Here is a 15,833-nt window from a genome sequence, read left to right as displayed (position 1 = left end):
CATTCAGACCGCCTGCGTAAGGCCCCTAAATGCAGCTCTTCGGACAAGGAATTTTAGTCACATGATCCGTGAGTGCCCATCAGGAGAAAAGCAAGGCAGGGTTAAAAAGAAGGGCCAAACTGAAGATACAAAGGGAAACTGCCAGAAATAAAGGGACTGGGGGAAGTATGACCGGCGTGGGTAATGCTAGGGCCCTCGGCTATTGGCACTGAAGTCTCAGGCACTAATCGCACAAGGATAGCATTTACTTGGAAGAAGGCTCATTTACTAAGATGATTTACAGAGTCACCAGGCAATGAGGACGGTTAGCTTCAATAGGCGACTTGGTTCAATCTCCCATCCTGCTCCTTCTCCAGCAGCACAAAGGTAAAAAAGGACAGAGGAGCTGTCATGTCTAGATACACTGCATTGTATTAACAGATTGACATTGCAGATCAAAGGTCTATGGGAAGCTGCAAAATTCCTATATGACACAAACACATGAGCTAACCCTCCTCCCTTCATTTAGAAGTGAAATCCTTTGCTGTTCTAAGTGAGCTACTAATAAATCAGAAACTCTTCAGCCTATCCCCATGTGTTCCTAAAATGTCTCTGTGAGACTAAAAGTAAGTTGCTGCTTTAAAAAGCCCATCTCTCCTAGTTAAAATTATTTTGGTCTCAATTTTGTGAAATTAATGTGGAAGACAGTATAAAATTTTTTTTGCTAGTTTCTAAATTTAAAATATTTGAAATGACTTAGATCTTTTACTTTGGAAAACCAGGGACAAAAAGATATTTCCAGCCAACAGCTGAGGTGCTAAGCTTCTGTCAACTGCTTGGTTATAATTTGGAGAGTTAGAAAAAAATTTTATATGTCAAAAAGTATAGCTTTCAGAAAGAAAAATGATGTAAAGCCATCACAGACAACTTTTATTCCAGCTTCTAATGATAACCCAGCTCCTTGATGCTTCGGATGAGCCTTGAGACTTTTAAGTGGAGAACATTCAGATGCATTCTTTTTTTTAAAAAAATTCTCCTGTCACAAGGATCCCCAGGAAGAACATGGGGTTCCATGAATATGACTCACCCAGCCCTTCCGTTCATGACAACTCTGGCCTATGGTGAAATGCCTCTGACCCACCTCATGTGGCCATGTCCCTCTTCGTGGTCTGAGTTAAAAAGCAAGGGAAGAGGGGAACAGACATAGCTCAAGTTGTTGAGCACCTACTTCCCATGTACGAAGTCCTGGGTTCAATCCCTGGTACCTCCTAAAAAAAAAAAAAAAAAGCAAGGGAAGAGATGCTAATGGGGAAAAAAAAACAAACATGGCTGTACCTGGTACCAAATATTATTCTGCATCAGTGGTCATCAGTCCTGACTGCACATTAGAACCATTTGAGGATTTTAAAGAAAATACAAATGTTTAGGCCATATCCCAGACCAATTAAATCATAATTTCTAGGAGTAAGCTGGCGGGGCATTTTTTTATAAGCTCCCCAGGTAAGTCTAATGTGCAGCCAAGGTTAAGAACTACTGCTGGCAAAGAAGACAAGGCACAGAATCAGTGGGAACTCTCCTCTTAACACTCCCAGTCACAGGACCACTGACTGGACCATTCGCCCTGACAGGCAATGATTTGCATCCATCTTCCAGCTTCTAAGAAATATCTAGAGAAGCAAATAAGGCTGAAGCAAAGGATGCCTTCTAGGTCCAAATCCTGAAGGAAAGCTACAAAACTCTTTTGTTTCTTCTGTAAGCCTGGAAAGCCAGCAGTAGAGGCTGCCCCACATTCTTCCCTAAATCAGTTATGGCACTGAGTCTGGGAAGCTTTGGTTCCAGAGAATAAAATTAATCTTGAAGGACCAAGGACTGTTAAGTGTGGTTTCAGTGAGAGCCATAGCTGATAGTTCAGAAAAGGGGTTTTATCTCATAATCACATATGCCAAGAAACCTCCAAACGGGGACAGTACTAGTAGGGTGAGGGAGATTTAGGGTGAATTTTAGACCAGCAGTCCATCCAGTGATTTTAACCCCACTGAGTTCCATGAAGTCATCTTTATGCTTAGTTTTAGTCCAAGGAGCAAGAAAGACTCCCCTTGATAACCAAGCAAGAATGAATCAAGTGTTTTCTCTCTCTCTTTTGGAAACAAGTAGGTATCTACACGCTTGAATTTGCCACTGTGCTCTGGTCTTTGAGACACTGATCTGGCTGGCACAGACACTCAGACTCAGTGCCCACAAACAGCTGCACCCTATAGTACCAGCAGGTGCACGGACAGAGCCCAGCTAAAAATTCGGCTCAAGAACAATGACACTGTTATGGTGCCAACGGACACGGCCCGACGCTGACAACTACTTCACTACATCTGATGATGGGAATAACTAAAAGCTCAGCCACGGCTCCCTGGGATTTGGCCTTCTTGTCCATGAATCACATTCACAGAAATAGCCAGGTAGAGCACCACGGTGCATCATCAGTTGTAGGATCTGACCAATCATAGTTAGTGGAATAAAGAAAAAAAACCTCTCCAGAAAATGTATTCCTTTCCTTTTAACATCTCTTCTCCTCCCATGGGCTGCACTGCCACAGTCACCAAGTTTACATTTACATCCAAATATGCACACATAAAAAAAATTACTGATGCATCTCACTCCCGGGTGACTTTATAACAGGTTGCTAGGTAACAGTGCATACAAGTCAGGTTTCAGGACCTCTTGTAAGCCACCATAAAATAGCTGCATGGGCCTTTTGCATAAATAGTGTGCATTTGTTATCTGTTTTCTTATGACAATTGATCACTCAGTAAATATTCTGACTGCCAAACCATAAACAACTCCCCATCAATAGCTAACCGCAAAAAAGGGGAAAAAATCACAATATAAGGCTTGGGTGCACAGTCTTTCCCCCCACCCTACAAACTGGTTTCTCTCCTCGTGTGCTCCTATTTGCAATGCTGGCTCTCGGCAGCACCAGTCTTATCTGCCGCTGAGATTGGTCTGGAGCTAATTAGGGCCTGAGTGGGGCACTCGGAGCCAAGCCCAGCAGAAGTACTGTATCACATACCGGTGTTTTATCCAAGGAGTAAACCTGCTTTTACCCTCCCCTCACGGGGCCTGCCTCAGATTAAAAAATTCCTAGAGTCATAAAGTAAAAGGAGTCATCCTTTACTAAGAGTTATTCACCCTCATTTAGTTGTCCCTTAACAGTCTGTCAAGAAGTACTCCCCGCCTTTCTAAACTATGCCAAATGAATATGCCATCTGCAGTCATTCCCTTGGGATTACACCACAGGAACTTAGAAAGGACACCCCTTTTGCTATTATATTGGCAGGGGAGACCAACCAAGAAGAACCAGAGTTCCCACGGAGGTGAAATCCTAAAGCCTCGGGGCAGGCAAAAGAAATCTGGAAACATGCATTCTTCCCACATTTTTCACAATTTTTTAAATATAAAACTTAAATTCTCTAAATTTTCCTCTGGACTGGGATGGAAGGGGGTGGGGGAAGCAGCCTTGCTTTTTAATGGCCCAGTCAAATGCATGTTAATTCCTGTGAGTTAATGATTTCCTCACCACCATTCCAGGCTGGCTATGCTTCGTCCTGCTCCCGCTCTAGTCATCCTTCTCAGCTCCTTTCTGTGAAACCTCATTTTCTATCCCCTACCTTTCCTCATTTCTTCCAGACCAGTGTCTCCTGCTCCCAAGAGGCAAAATCTGGGGTGATGAGGACATTCCAAAAGACGGAACTTCAGAGTGAAGCTGAACCTCGAATTCACCTGGCAATGACATTTAGTGAAATGCGACTCACAGTCCATTTAAAGGAAGGCGGTGACCAATTATTCTCCATTTAAAAGGGTATTGTCAATCTCCAAAGAGCTGAAATGGCATTTGGAAGTCATCTGGGGGACTGCCATCTTCACTGAAAGACAGAACCAATTCTCAACCGACCTTTCCCCACCCCCCACATCTCCTCAAACATTTAAAATCATACTTTAAAAAACATAATGGGTAGCAGCACAGTTCTTCAACATGTCTGGTCATCCCAAAAGAGAGTCAGAAGAACACAGTGCCCCCTTAGCTTCTCCCTACTCCTAACTCAACATCACAACTCAATCACAGAAAGTGAAAAAAAAAAAAAAATGACCAACGCAAAAAGAAACATCACATTTAATCTGATGGTGGCGAAAAGAGACATCAATGAAAAAGAGTAAGTTTTCACAATTTATACTCCACCTTCTTTCCAGATAACATTGGGGTAATTGACAAAGATTGCTTATTTTTCTAAAAATTTTTAAAGATAATCTTGTATCCTTTGCTCCAACTCTAGAAGTCTTTAATCTCTGATAGTATTTTGTTTATATATGTCATTTTAAAATCTGTCAAATTAATACAGCAAAGAACTTGAATAATGCAAAACTGGAAGTACCATACAAGGACTTAGTGACCTCAGGACAGAGACAAGTTAAACAGAACCCAAGGTCACACAAAGCCACTGACAAAAACCTGGCTCACCAAGTGACCTCTTCCCCACAAGAACCCATAATGGGGGAAAAAACAAGAAGGAAATCAACAATCGCTATTGTTTCTAGACACAAACTAAAACAATGCCTACCTCCAAAGGGTGGCAGAAAAAAAAAATTTATAAAAAAAGGAAAGTCAAGGAAAAAAAATTAGGAAAGCAAAAACTATTCGAATTTAAAAGGACCTCGAGATCATCTAATCCTACCAGCTCAAGTTTACAGATGAGAAAACTGAGAGAGAGAGAGAGAATACAACCCTATTCAAGTACCTGACAGCTTCATGAGAAAATCGGACGCCATCTTAACAGAGATGTCCTGGCTGAACAATGCTGAGGCACTGTTGGCCACATACTCGGAAGGGTCTTTCAGCTTTGTGTGGTTGGCGGGCCTGTCGGCAGCATTCAGGGGAAAGGAGGTGGGCAGGCCGTTATCTTCCTTGGGTTCCTCCTTCACCAGCAAAGGCGAGACGCCAGCCCCACCCTGGCTAGTCCTCTCTGGAGTGTTAGACGTCATCATGGTCCCCACTAGCTCTGTCCCTCCTCCTTCCCTTTGCTGCCCCAAGCAGGCACTGTCACTGAGGTGGGGAGATCCCTTGACATCTGTGTCTGGGATCTCCTCCTTCACCTTGGCTTCTGTCCTCAGGAAGTGCTGATGGCAACGCATGTGGAGTTTCAGGCTGAAGTGGCGTGAGGAAGTGAAAGGGCATAGCTGGCACTGAAAGGTTTCTCCTCGGTCTTGGTGCTGGTGAACCTGACGAAGAAGCAAGAAGAATGAGCTATCCACCGTGTGTTTATGGAAAATGCCTTGTTGTACATACATACTATTCATCAATAGTTACCTCAAAGTACTAACGGCTGGCCCAGAAAGTAAAATAACCAGAGGAGCATTTCATTACTGTGCTCCGGGTAATGAGGTCATTCCCTAAACATAAAGCAGCTCCACATAGGTTAAAAGCCCATTATTAGAGCCAAGCTCACCACCGAGGACGCTGTCCACAAATGGATGCTGTTTTTAGTAGAATCCTCCTAATATTCTAGTCATTCCATCTTGGTTGATGTCTTCTGAGAAAATATTATAAACCCAGCACAATGCAGACTTATATAATTACTGCTGAGGTCAAAAAAGGTAACCCATCAAGTAATTCCTCTCACAATAATAATACTTCGCATGTACACAATTACTGTCACCCAGAGACTCAGTTATGTTTTGCAAACCTAATTTCAATTTTCAAGAATCTTCTCTGAGGTAATTAAGAATGAGGAAAATAGAGTCTCCAGGGTATTCCCATTTCACAGACAGGGAAATTGAGACCCTACAGTAAGAAGCTTGAGCAAAATCACTCATGAAGAAAGCAGAGTGAGACAAAAACCAAGGTCTGACAGCCCCCAAATATTCTGAGCAAGATGAAACCAGTTTTTTCCAAATTCGGCGATCTCAAACTCTAGACTCCGGTGTCTGTGATGACTTTTAAATCCAGTTCCAGTCTTTCATGCATGATACCTGTACAGATTGCAAGAAACTTTTTTCCTTTCACTACCAAATTTAGTGCTTGAAAAAGTGAAGAAATAATTGGATTGGCCCAAACCAGGCTTCAAGCTGGCAGGTGCTCTGTAGCGCCTAACTTCCCCATTCATCTCTGCCAACGTACTTCAGTCCTGACCTGTAAGACACCTGTTATTTCAGCACTGGCCCTCCCTTGAGTAGAAACTGCCAATTGTGTAGATTTGGGCCAAATTATGTGGGTAGTTGTGTGATCTGAACAAACAAGTGAGTGGTTGGAATTCAAAACCAAAACAAAACTGACACCTCATCTTTCAGCTGTGATCTATGTGGGATTTGAATCCGGGTCTATCAGAGGTGAAAGGCTCATTTGTTAACCCCATGGACTACCTGGCCCCTCTGCACAGGTTTCTCTTCCAAGAGAGCAAGTTTTACTACAGCTGTTTATGCATTCTGAATGCAATCCAAAAGTATTATTCACCAGCCAAAGCATACTTTTACATAATGCTAAGTGACCAACAAAAGCAAAAGAAATTAAAAGTTAATCATGAGATTCTATCACTGTCACTATAGCACCCCACTGTGGCTTTTTGAAAAAAACAACAGAAGAGATTCTGGGTCTCCCTGATGAGTTTCCAAAACAAATAACCATATATACTTAAATTCAGTTGCAGCAAAGCAATGCTCATTCAATAACTTCCTCTCTGCCCAGGTGGGTGGGATCTGTCACTGGCTGCTAATATCACCCCTCTCTGCTCTTTTACAACAAAGGAACCTAACTGGGAGCTGATCATTTCATTTGCTTTCTTGCTGAATCATGAAGATCCCAGCCATCTCCTCTCCCAATTCATACAGAAGGGACACTTTGGAGGCCCCTGGTCACAGCCCCAAGGGACCATGACAGGAGCTGCCAAAAGCGAGCTTTGGGACCAGGTGGTACAAGTCATGATGCAGAAAGCTTCCGTCCCTCAGAGCGTGCAGTGGGCCAGATTCCATTTCAGCAGTGTCCTTAAATCTATTGACACAGGAGAGGAGAGGAGTTAATCTAAGAACAGAAGCGCCGGAAGCAGCTTCTGGAAGAAGGAGAAGGACAGAGAGTGAGCAGTCAAAAGGGAGCCTTAGATTAAAAAGAGTTTGTGTGTACATATTTTATGTGGCTTCTTTTCCACCCCACCCTGGCCTTGCTATATTTAGTTACTGAAAAATGAGTGAAAATGTGAAGGAAAAACAGTGCATGCTTTGTTGATTTCTGCACTTAAGATTTTATTTTGGGTTACACCTAACCAAAGGGACTATATATTACATTTGGCCTTTAAGAGATGTATTAGCTCTATCCTGCACTTGAAGTTTCTCCCCTTCTCTCCTGACAGAATAGCATTTTCTATTATAACTCTTAGTCTGCTAAATAACGTGAAGAAAAACTTGTCCCAAGCCTTTCATTCTCCCCGGCTCATGTCTGGAGACACACTTACCTACTGGTCATTTCTCACCCACAGCGCATCTCACCAGCCCTAAGAGGTGGGAAGTAGAAGGCGCTTTTACATCCATCTCCAGTAGCGCTCAACTGCATGCTTAGGTAGTGGTATATCTGAGTCTACATCCATCTCCAGTAGTGCTCAACTGCGTGCTTAGGTAGTGGTATATCCGAGTCTACATCCATCTCCAGTAGCGCTCAACTGCATGCTTAGGTAGTGGTATATCCGAGTCCGCAGAAACATTGGGAAGCATCTACTCCGTCCTCCTTAGCGGGTATAGGGCGAGGCAGGCTGAGGGGCTGAGCTAAGAGGAGAACTCAGTGTCCTAACGCCTGGCCCAGTTTCTTGCCATTACTTCACCAAGGTTCCTTTCCTCAGCGTCCACCTCACCTTTTCTGTTTAATTTTAGCTTACAAATTTCACATTCAATTCCTATATGCTCACTCATCCAGTGAAACTGTAAAAGACTTAATGGAAATCTAAGATAAGTCTGAGGAAACTGGAGGCATTTACAAGCTTCTTCCAAAACTGGCCATAAAAACATCCGCACAATATGTTAAGGAAGAAAGGCAGGCTTAGAAAAGTGTACAGTGGAATACAGTAAATACTGTATTTGTTGAACAAATAAAGTATAATTCTATTTCTCTTAAATAAATACATATATAATTTACAGAGAAGGTTGTACATCAAAATGATGATAAAGATTATTTCTGGGTGATGAGATTAAGGGTCAATTTTTTAAATCAGTTTTTTTGTTTGTTTATTAAGGGTCTTTTTGTTTATCAGTTTTTCTGAATTCTCAGCACTAAAGATACATCACAAACAGGAAAAAGTAATAAAATATATTTGAGTAATCCATTCTATCATTTCATTGATTTATTTCTAAATGTAAATGCTAATGTATATTTTGATGGCTTTTGGATAATATTTACTCTATTAGTTATTATACATTTACAGAGCATTTCTCCATGTTGGGTATTGTATCAAGTGCTGTACATGCACGAATTCATTTAATCCTCTAAACAACCCCATGAGATAGATGGTACGATTATTCTCTCCATAAGTGGAAATAGAGGGCTGGAGAGATTAAAAGGTTTGTCCCAAAGTCACAGAGCTACTAAGTTGTGGAACTGAAATTCTAACTAACGTTTTTTTGACTGCACAGTTTGAGATCTTAACCTATAGGTTATACTGCCGCCAGTTCTTAGACTCCTTTTTAGAAAATCTCAAATTTTGTAGTCTACTGGCAAATGAATGTAGCAGAGGATACCTAGTGTAGCAGTTTCAGACTATTTTATGAATCCCCAAAAGAGAAATATTATGTTTATAAAGTAATCTACTCCTTTGGGAGTGACCCTTTGATTGCATTAAATCCAGTCCAGGAGTCTTTGGTTGGATTACTTGAGAAGATCACTTTAGGGCTTTGGTTGGCCTACTCCACTGAGGGTGAGTCCCCGACCCCTTGCTGGGTCTGATATAAATGGACTCACACAGACAGACGGAGAAAGGGAGCTGGCATATTTGATTCTGCACTGTGAGGGAAAGGATTGCTTAAGCACGAAGCTCCCAAGAGGCTGGGCCCACAGAGCAGCTTAAGAGAAAACCAGCCCTGCTATATGTCTATGGTTCACCAGCTGAACTTGGGAAGAGAGCAGAACAGATGAGACTGATACAGAAGGCCTGGAAAGAAACGAGCCCTATGCCGGATGCTCAAAGCTGGACTCCAAGAAGCAGTAGATTCCAGAGGGGAAGGCAGAGACCTCCGCAGAGATTGGCGGCCATCTTGCTTCAATAAATGACAGCTGACTTGGGTGAGAAAGCACCTCTTACAGTGCCTTGAGTTGAACTTTTCACGGATTTAGAACTGTGAGCTTTTACTCCAAATAAATAACCTTTAATAAAAGCCAACACATTTCTGGTACTTTGTATCGGCAGGCTTTGGCAAACTAAAATACCTATGCATAAGACCACAACCATTATACTTATCTGTAGGCTACATTTGCAAACTTTAGACAAATTAAAGTATGCCTAGTCAAAAATAAAATCATGAAGTCTTTGATTTTTAAAAAAGTCCCATTAACAACGTGGAGAGGAGAGAAAAGAAAGAGTACACCATATGATAAAATTAAACTTGCATGAGCTCTTTTGACACGTCCCTTATCAAAAGACCGAGTCATAGCTCAACAGGTTAGGACACCATGAGTTTAAATAAAGTAGTAAATCCACACAACTGCTTTATTGTACTGGTTATTGATTTGTTCTGAAAGCATTCTAAGACCCCACGACCCACAAAGCCCTTGCAGCTCTCATCTGTAACACTGTCGTGGCTGACCGTCTATATCATCAAGGCACCCAAAACCATCTCCCTGTAGTTTCAGGGTCAGTAGTTCCCACTATTGAAAACCTAGCTTTTTTTCCACGGGTTTATAAATAGGTTGTTTTAAGTGACCCTGAGCTGAAACCAAGCTTACAAGGTGTCAGCCTGGATGCAAGTTTTCTGCTCACCGAAGCTTTAAATTCATTGGACCTGATTTCTAAACACAGTTTAAGACATATTAGCTCAAAAAATTTTTAGAGGCATTCTTGTTAAGTCTAGTCCACTTTTCAGGTTTAAAATATGAGATTTTATGAGATTTTACTTTGGGGAGAGGTGATAGAGGATGAGGAAGCTTCAAGTAAAGACAAAGTATATTCAACCAAACAGAACTCCTAGTTAAATGAATTCTGAAGATGAATGGCATGCGAATTCCAGGAGAAAAAAGCAAATGATAGAAAACAAATTACACCATGGATTTAATTTTTTTAAATCTATGCTACTTCCTAAAGTCAGTAGAGGTTCTATCCGATCACATGTATTTAGAACTACAATTCTGAACAGTGATTACTGAAGACTTAGACTACAAGACTTTTAAATAAGTCGATGGCAAAACCATATTGAGCAGATGTGGCTCAAGCAGCTGAATGCTTGCTTCTTACATAGGAGGTTCCGGTTTGATCCCCGGTGCCTCCTAAAAAGAAACAAACAGAAAATTAAAAAACCAACTCAGGGTAGCCAGTGTGACTCAGTGGTTGAGCACTGGCTTCCCATATACGAGGTCCTAAGTTCATTCCCCAGCCCCATTACCTTTAAAAAAAAAAAAAAAATTGAAAACAGTGAAAGAATGATTATTGTTATTATTAAGATATTCTGTAATTAATAGTGGTGAATTATAACTCTGAATGTTGTCAAATGGGGAAATTTTAGGTTGTATATATGTTACTAGAATAAATTTTAAATCATGGAACTGTACAATACATAAGTTAAACCACAAACTATAGTTAAATAGTACAAGTATAAAAATGTGCTCTCATCAATTGTAACAAATGTACCACACCAATGGAAAGTGTTAATAATAGGATGGTACACAGGAATTCTCTATTTTATGCCTGACTGTGCTGTAAACCCATAACTTCTCTAATAAAATACATTTATACAAAAGCTGTTCAATGATAGTTACATGTAACTACTATTAAACATTTTCTGCATCAGGCACTTTGTCAGTATTATTTTCTTAAACACTAATGACAACCCTTCCTGACAGTTACCATTCCCATTTAACAGACGAGGATATTGAAAGTCTAAAGGTTAACTTGCTCAAGGCCACTTAGCTAGTAAGTCACAAGATTTAAATTCAAATCTATCAAATTCAAAATCCCCAAAGCTTTTTTTGTCTCATCAATTTCTTCCTTGAGTTCCAGAAAAACCCGTAGTATTAATGGTGTCTTCTAAAAAGATTTCAATGTGACTAAGAGTTTTCCCTCATCTCGCGTAAGAGTAAAACATAGATTCTAGTCAGTTCTCTACAATGTTCATTACAGGCAGGACCCCGCCTCCATCCCCGATTCATCCATTTTTAACAGGACCGTGACAATTATGTCCTGGGATTCTTGGCAAGTAAAATCCTGGGAATTATGAGGCTCAACCCTGGGAGCCTCAAGAAGTCCCTCAGGCCTTTCACAAGGTTAAATGAAGCCAAGGTGCTTTTTTGATGTCCTTTCATCTCCTAGGAAGGCAACTTTGGGTGTTCATGTTTGCCAGTTGAAGAGCAAAGCAACAGCAGAAGAGGACAATCTCTCTGGGGAGAGGGAGCAGGTCCCAAAGCCCTCTCTTTAGTGCTCATGCCCAAGAGCTCTCTAGCCCTACTTTACTCTGGACTGCACTTGGCTTTGCCCACTTCTTGTTCTTCCCCAACTCTTCCTTCTAGTGCCTCAGAAATTCATCACCACACAAAACAAAGCGAAGCTAGAGGACAGCGTGGCTCAATACTCCATCTATTACTTGGACACTGAACATTCTTTCTGCAAGGTCTTGTTTGTAAGACAGACATCAACACCTCTACCAGAAGACCCTTTTGAACATTCTTCACTTGTGTTCAATTCTGCCTCACTACATTGCACACTGGAGACCGTCTGCTCCACCAGCAGGGTCCTCTCCCTTCCTAGGTCCATGTGCAAGTTCTGTTGTGTCTGCCTCTCCGTGAGGTCTGTCTGCAGGTGGCTTACCTTCATGTGGGATTTGAGATTGTCCTTGCGAGCACACCGGAATGGACAGAGCGGACACTGATGACTTTTTAAACCTGTGTGAATCACCATGTGCCGCTTCCAGTAACTCTTTCTTTTTATGACCAAACCACATATTGGACACTGGAAAGGCTTCCCACTTTCTTCTTCTGAGGCTTGGAAGAAAGAGAAAGAAAAAAAAAATGAGGAAAAACAAAAAAAGCACATGGCATCACCAGCACGTATCCATATGCACTGCTACGTGAACAACATGATAATGATTGGTTCTTTTCTTGGCAATTCCAAGATTTTACCCATGAGGAAGTTTTATTCTTGTTTTTCTTCACATAAAAAACCAACATTCATTTACTTACTTCCATCTGGGCTCATTCCAAAATCTGCTCATCCTACCTGTGTGAAACTATTACTTCCAAAGATCATCCCGTACTTAGAAGGGCATCTATAAAAGCTGTTTTGCCTGGTCTGTCCTAGCTCAGCACCCAAAGGCACTGTACAAGGTCAAAGAAGCCCGAATTCAGGGGCCTCGTTTCATGAAGCAAATGGCGGAAGCAAATGGCCAGACCCAAGTCCAGATCTAAATTCCTGAACTTGGAAAAGGGAGGGAAATAAAAATAAATCAAATGGGACAGAAAAATAATGCACTGCTCCACACTGAAAACCAAACAGCCATCATAAACCTCACTAACTGTACTCCACTGGAGAAAAGTTTTAGAATTCCTACTATTTGACTTGTTTATTTGTGGACTGAGCAGATGCTGTGGCCAATTTAGCCATCAGGGGCTCTTAAGGTCAGGGCTTTTTACCCTCTTATTTGTGTCCCTCTGGTTGCCACAAAAGATATGTGCTGTTTTCCTTTGCACTGCAACTGAGCCTTGCTGCCCACTTTGGGAAGAGCCACAGCCAGGCAACCAATAAAGCTTTAGTTTTTCAGGGAAGCAAATAAATTAACTGTCTCCTCCCATGTAAAGCTGAGCTCATTCTCCTCACTCTGCCCAAAGAGATGGGTACTTGTTGTGACACTGCAGTGCTGAACTTTGGGTCTATCATCTTATGTTACTCAGGGCTACTGACCTCTGTAATTTGGGGACACAGGAAATAAAAACAAGTAGAGTTGAGGAACCAATGGTTTCTTAACTATAAGGAATCAGAAATATTTTCGAAACTGGTTAAACAAATTGCAATGCCTTCATAAAATGCAATATATGAAGGCTTTGAAAAATGAGCTAGATCTACAGCTGCTGATATAGGAATATATCTAAGATATTAGAGTTAGTGGATAAAACTATATGTCTTGGGTGATTCTGGCTTTGTTTTTCAAAAAATTGGAAACTGCTGCTAATACCATTGGGTGAAAGGCTGATGGAGAACTTTATGACAGATGGACCAAGGTGACAACACCTAAAACCACTAGTCAATCTTAGCATCATTAAAAATGGGACAGACATTGCATGCCTTCTGACAAGCCATCTACGAAATTATTCTTACAAAAAAAAATTTAATCTGTATGTAATCAACCTTCTAAATAACTAGCATTTTACAGGAAATACAGGTGATAAAGAAGCATGTGAAACATACCTAGGGAATGGAATCAGCCAAATCTAGAATACGTTAAATTCCACAGGACAAGTGACCCACGTTCTTCAGTAAGTAAATGGTATTTTAAAAAGGGAAGGATCACAGGTAATAAGAGATTTAAGGGACTTATGAAACAGTGCAAGGTATGAACCTGATGCAGATCCTGAATTATACAAGGCAATTGTTAAAAGACGCTTTTGAGATAATTGAGACAATGCTGATTATAGCCTGGGTGTTTCATAATATTATGGGACAACTGTTAATCCTGTTTGATGTGATAGTAGTATTGTTTTTTATTGGTTATTTTCTTAAGCCCTTACCTGTTGGAGACATATGAAAGCATCTATAAACCAAGGGATATGCTGTCTGGAATTTGCTTTAAAATACTTAAAGGACTGGGGGTTAAAAGGGAAAAGTCAGGGAGGTAAACTTTTGTTTTCATTTTATAACCTTCTGTACTACTTGAAGTTTTTAATATACATGTTACTTCTATAATTTTAAAGGAAATATTCCAAGTATATAATTTTTAATAATTTCATTAATTGAGTCAATAGAGCCTTTGCAGGCAAAGAATCACATACAATGTATGGAAAGTGAAAGGGTTCCTCCAGAATAAAGTTAGGGCATTCCAAAAATGCAGTTTTACCTATACAGGTATAAGCAATCTTGGTTAGCGTAATCAAGAAAGAATACTTCATCTAAAAATATATGCTTTGAGTCTGGAAATTCTACTTGAACTGTTTTCCATCATAAATACTTCTTTTGATTTGGGAGGGGAGAGTGGTAGAGATTGAAGGTTCCTTTTACTCTAGGAAAAGCACACTTTGTAGAGTCCTATAAGCAAGCATTTTCATTAACCACTAAGGCTGTCTGCCCGTCTTTTTTGACTACCTCTGCTGATTTGTAGTCCTCTTCCTAATTTTGCCTGTTTCCTGTCCACTGTCATTTCTACCACCCTGATATCTTGCTCACAAAGACCACAGCTGAACAACAGATTGGAGGGAAAGGACAGAAATCAGGCCTCAAGGTGGGATTATTGTCATAAACTAGAGGGGAAAAAAAAAGATAATGATGCCTATTTGGAGTTGTAAGAACATCAAAGTAATAAGAAAAAGACACAAACAGGCTGCCACTGATCCTCCTCTTCAGGGGATATTTTTCAGTATCTAAATCCTAACCTGCCTAATTTTACAGAACTGTCTGGAAAAGGAGAAAAAAGCTGCCCACCGTTGTCCTGAGATGTCAGGGCACATCATGAGAAGGCAATAAAAATGCATTAATTGAAAAAATTAGCATTGCCAGCTTCCTCACCTACTTTTCCATGCCCATGTTTGACCAATGTGCTTCCCATTCTTTCGGACACCACTGGCCCCACCCCAATCTCCTATTCTGCGTTTCAGACATATTACAGAATACACTACAGTAAGCCCTCTATGTTAGCATTTCACATAAACCTATTTTGGAGCTACGTGTCCTTAGCTTTAATTATTACCAAATTACATATGAATGGAGGACAAATTAGTGTGTCCTTGGCTTGACCCAGAAAGAATCAGAAGACTTTTAATGAAGAGAAACTAACTTCAAAAAATATGATCAAATAGCTGCACAACTATAGCTGTATGAAATTTTTAACTGATCATGGCAGGAAAGGAAGGGGGCTAAAGCCAAATGATAAAAGGAACAAGAATTCAATGATAAGTTTTGAAATTTGGCCAGTAAACTCCCAGGTACCAGGTTTGCTTTTTTGTTATTCAAGAAACAAAATTTTAAAATTTAGCAGGATTCCCTCCATGTTTATATGATGTTAACTAGAATAGGGAGGAAGCAAGGATGTATTCTACTCCTTACCCCAAACGAACTATTTTCAGGGAACTGGCAGAAATTTCATTCCAATTTAGAGCCTAAGGAAATATGACCACTTCCTCAGAATGAACCACACATTCTTGAGGCAATAGGATTGAGTGTTCCTAATTTTACCTAGTTTGCAACTGCCTGATAAACAACTTCCCCCAAACATATCACTAGCTGCCCAGTATCCCTGCAAATAAAACTAAATTCCACCAAATGCTAATTGACCCAGTGGGATGGACAGCTGCTAATTTGCTTCTTTGGAGAAAGCATGTTCCTTTTACAGGACATAATATTATCGCAATAAAAGAGATAATAAATGTGTGTAAACTGCCTGGGACATAATAAATCGAAGTTATTTGTAACAGTGGTTGGGGC

The 15,833-nt window shown here is 40.7% G+C and overlaps 1 protein-coding gene across 4 annotated transcripts in view; it reads right to left on the bottom strand.

The window, feature by feature from the left end:
• The window catches only part of ZNF827 (zinc finger protein 827), a 160,852-nt gene that overhangs the window by 105,938 nt on the left and 39,081 nt on the right, over window positions 1-15,833 (bottom strand). For all 4 annotated transcript variants that reach the window (XM_058285316.2, XM_071214479.1, XM_071214480.1 and 1 more), the window contains exons 3-4: window positions 12,015-12,187; window positions 4,767-5,247 (exon numbers count right to left, since the gene is read on the bottom strand). In XM_058285316.2, coding sequence (XP_058141299.1) covers window positions 4,767-5,247; window positions 12,015-12,187 — 654 coding nt within the window. The remainder of the gene's footprint in view (window positions 1-4,766; window positions 5,248-12,014; window positions 12,188-15,833) is intronic.

Source organism: Dasypus novemcinctus, chromosome 1 (assembly GCF_030445035.2).
Source record: "Dasypus novemcinctus isolate mDasNov1 chromosome 1, mDasNov1.1.hap2, whole genome shotgun sequence".
Classification (NCBI taxonomy): Eukaryota; Metazoa; Chordata; class Mammalia; order Cingulata; family Dasypodidae; genus Dasypus; species Dasypus novemcinctus.
Note: the sequence above shows the minus strand (reverse complement) of the source record. Positions and strands in the feature narration are given on the sequence as shown.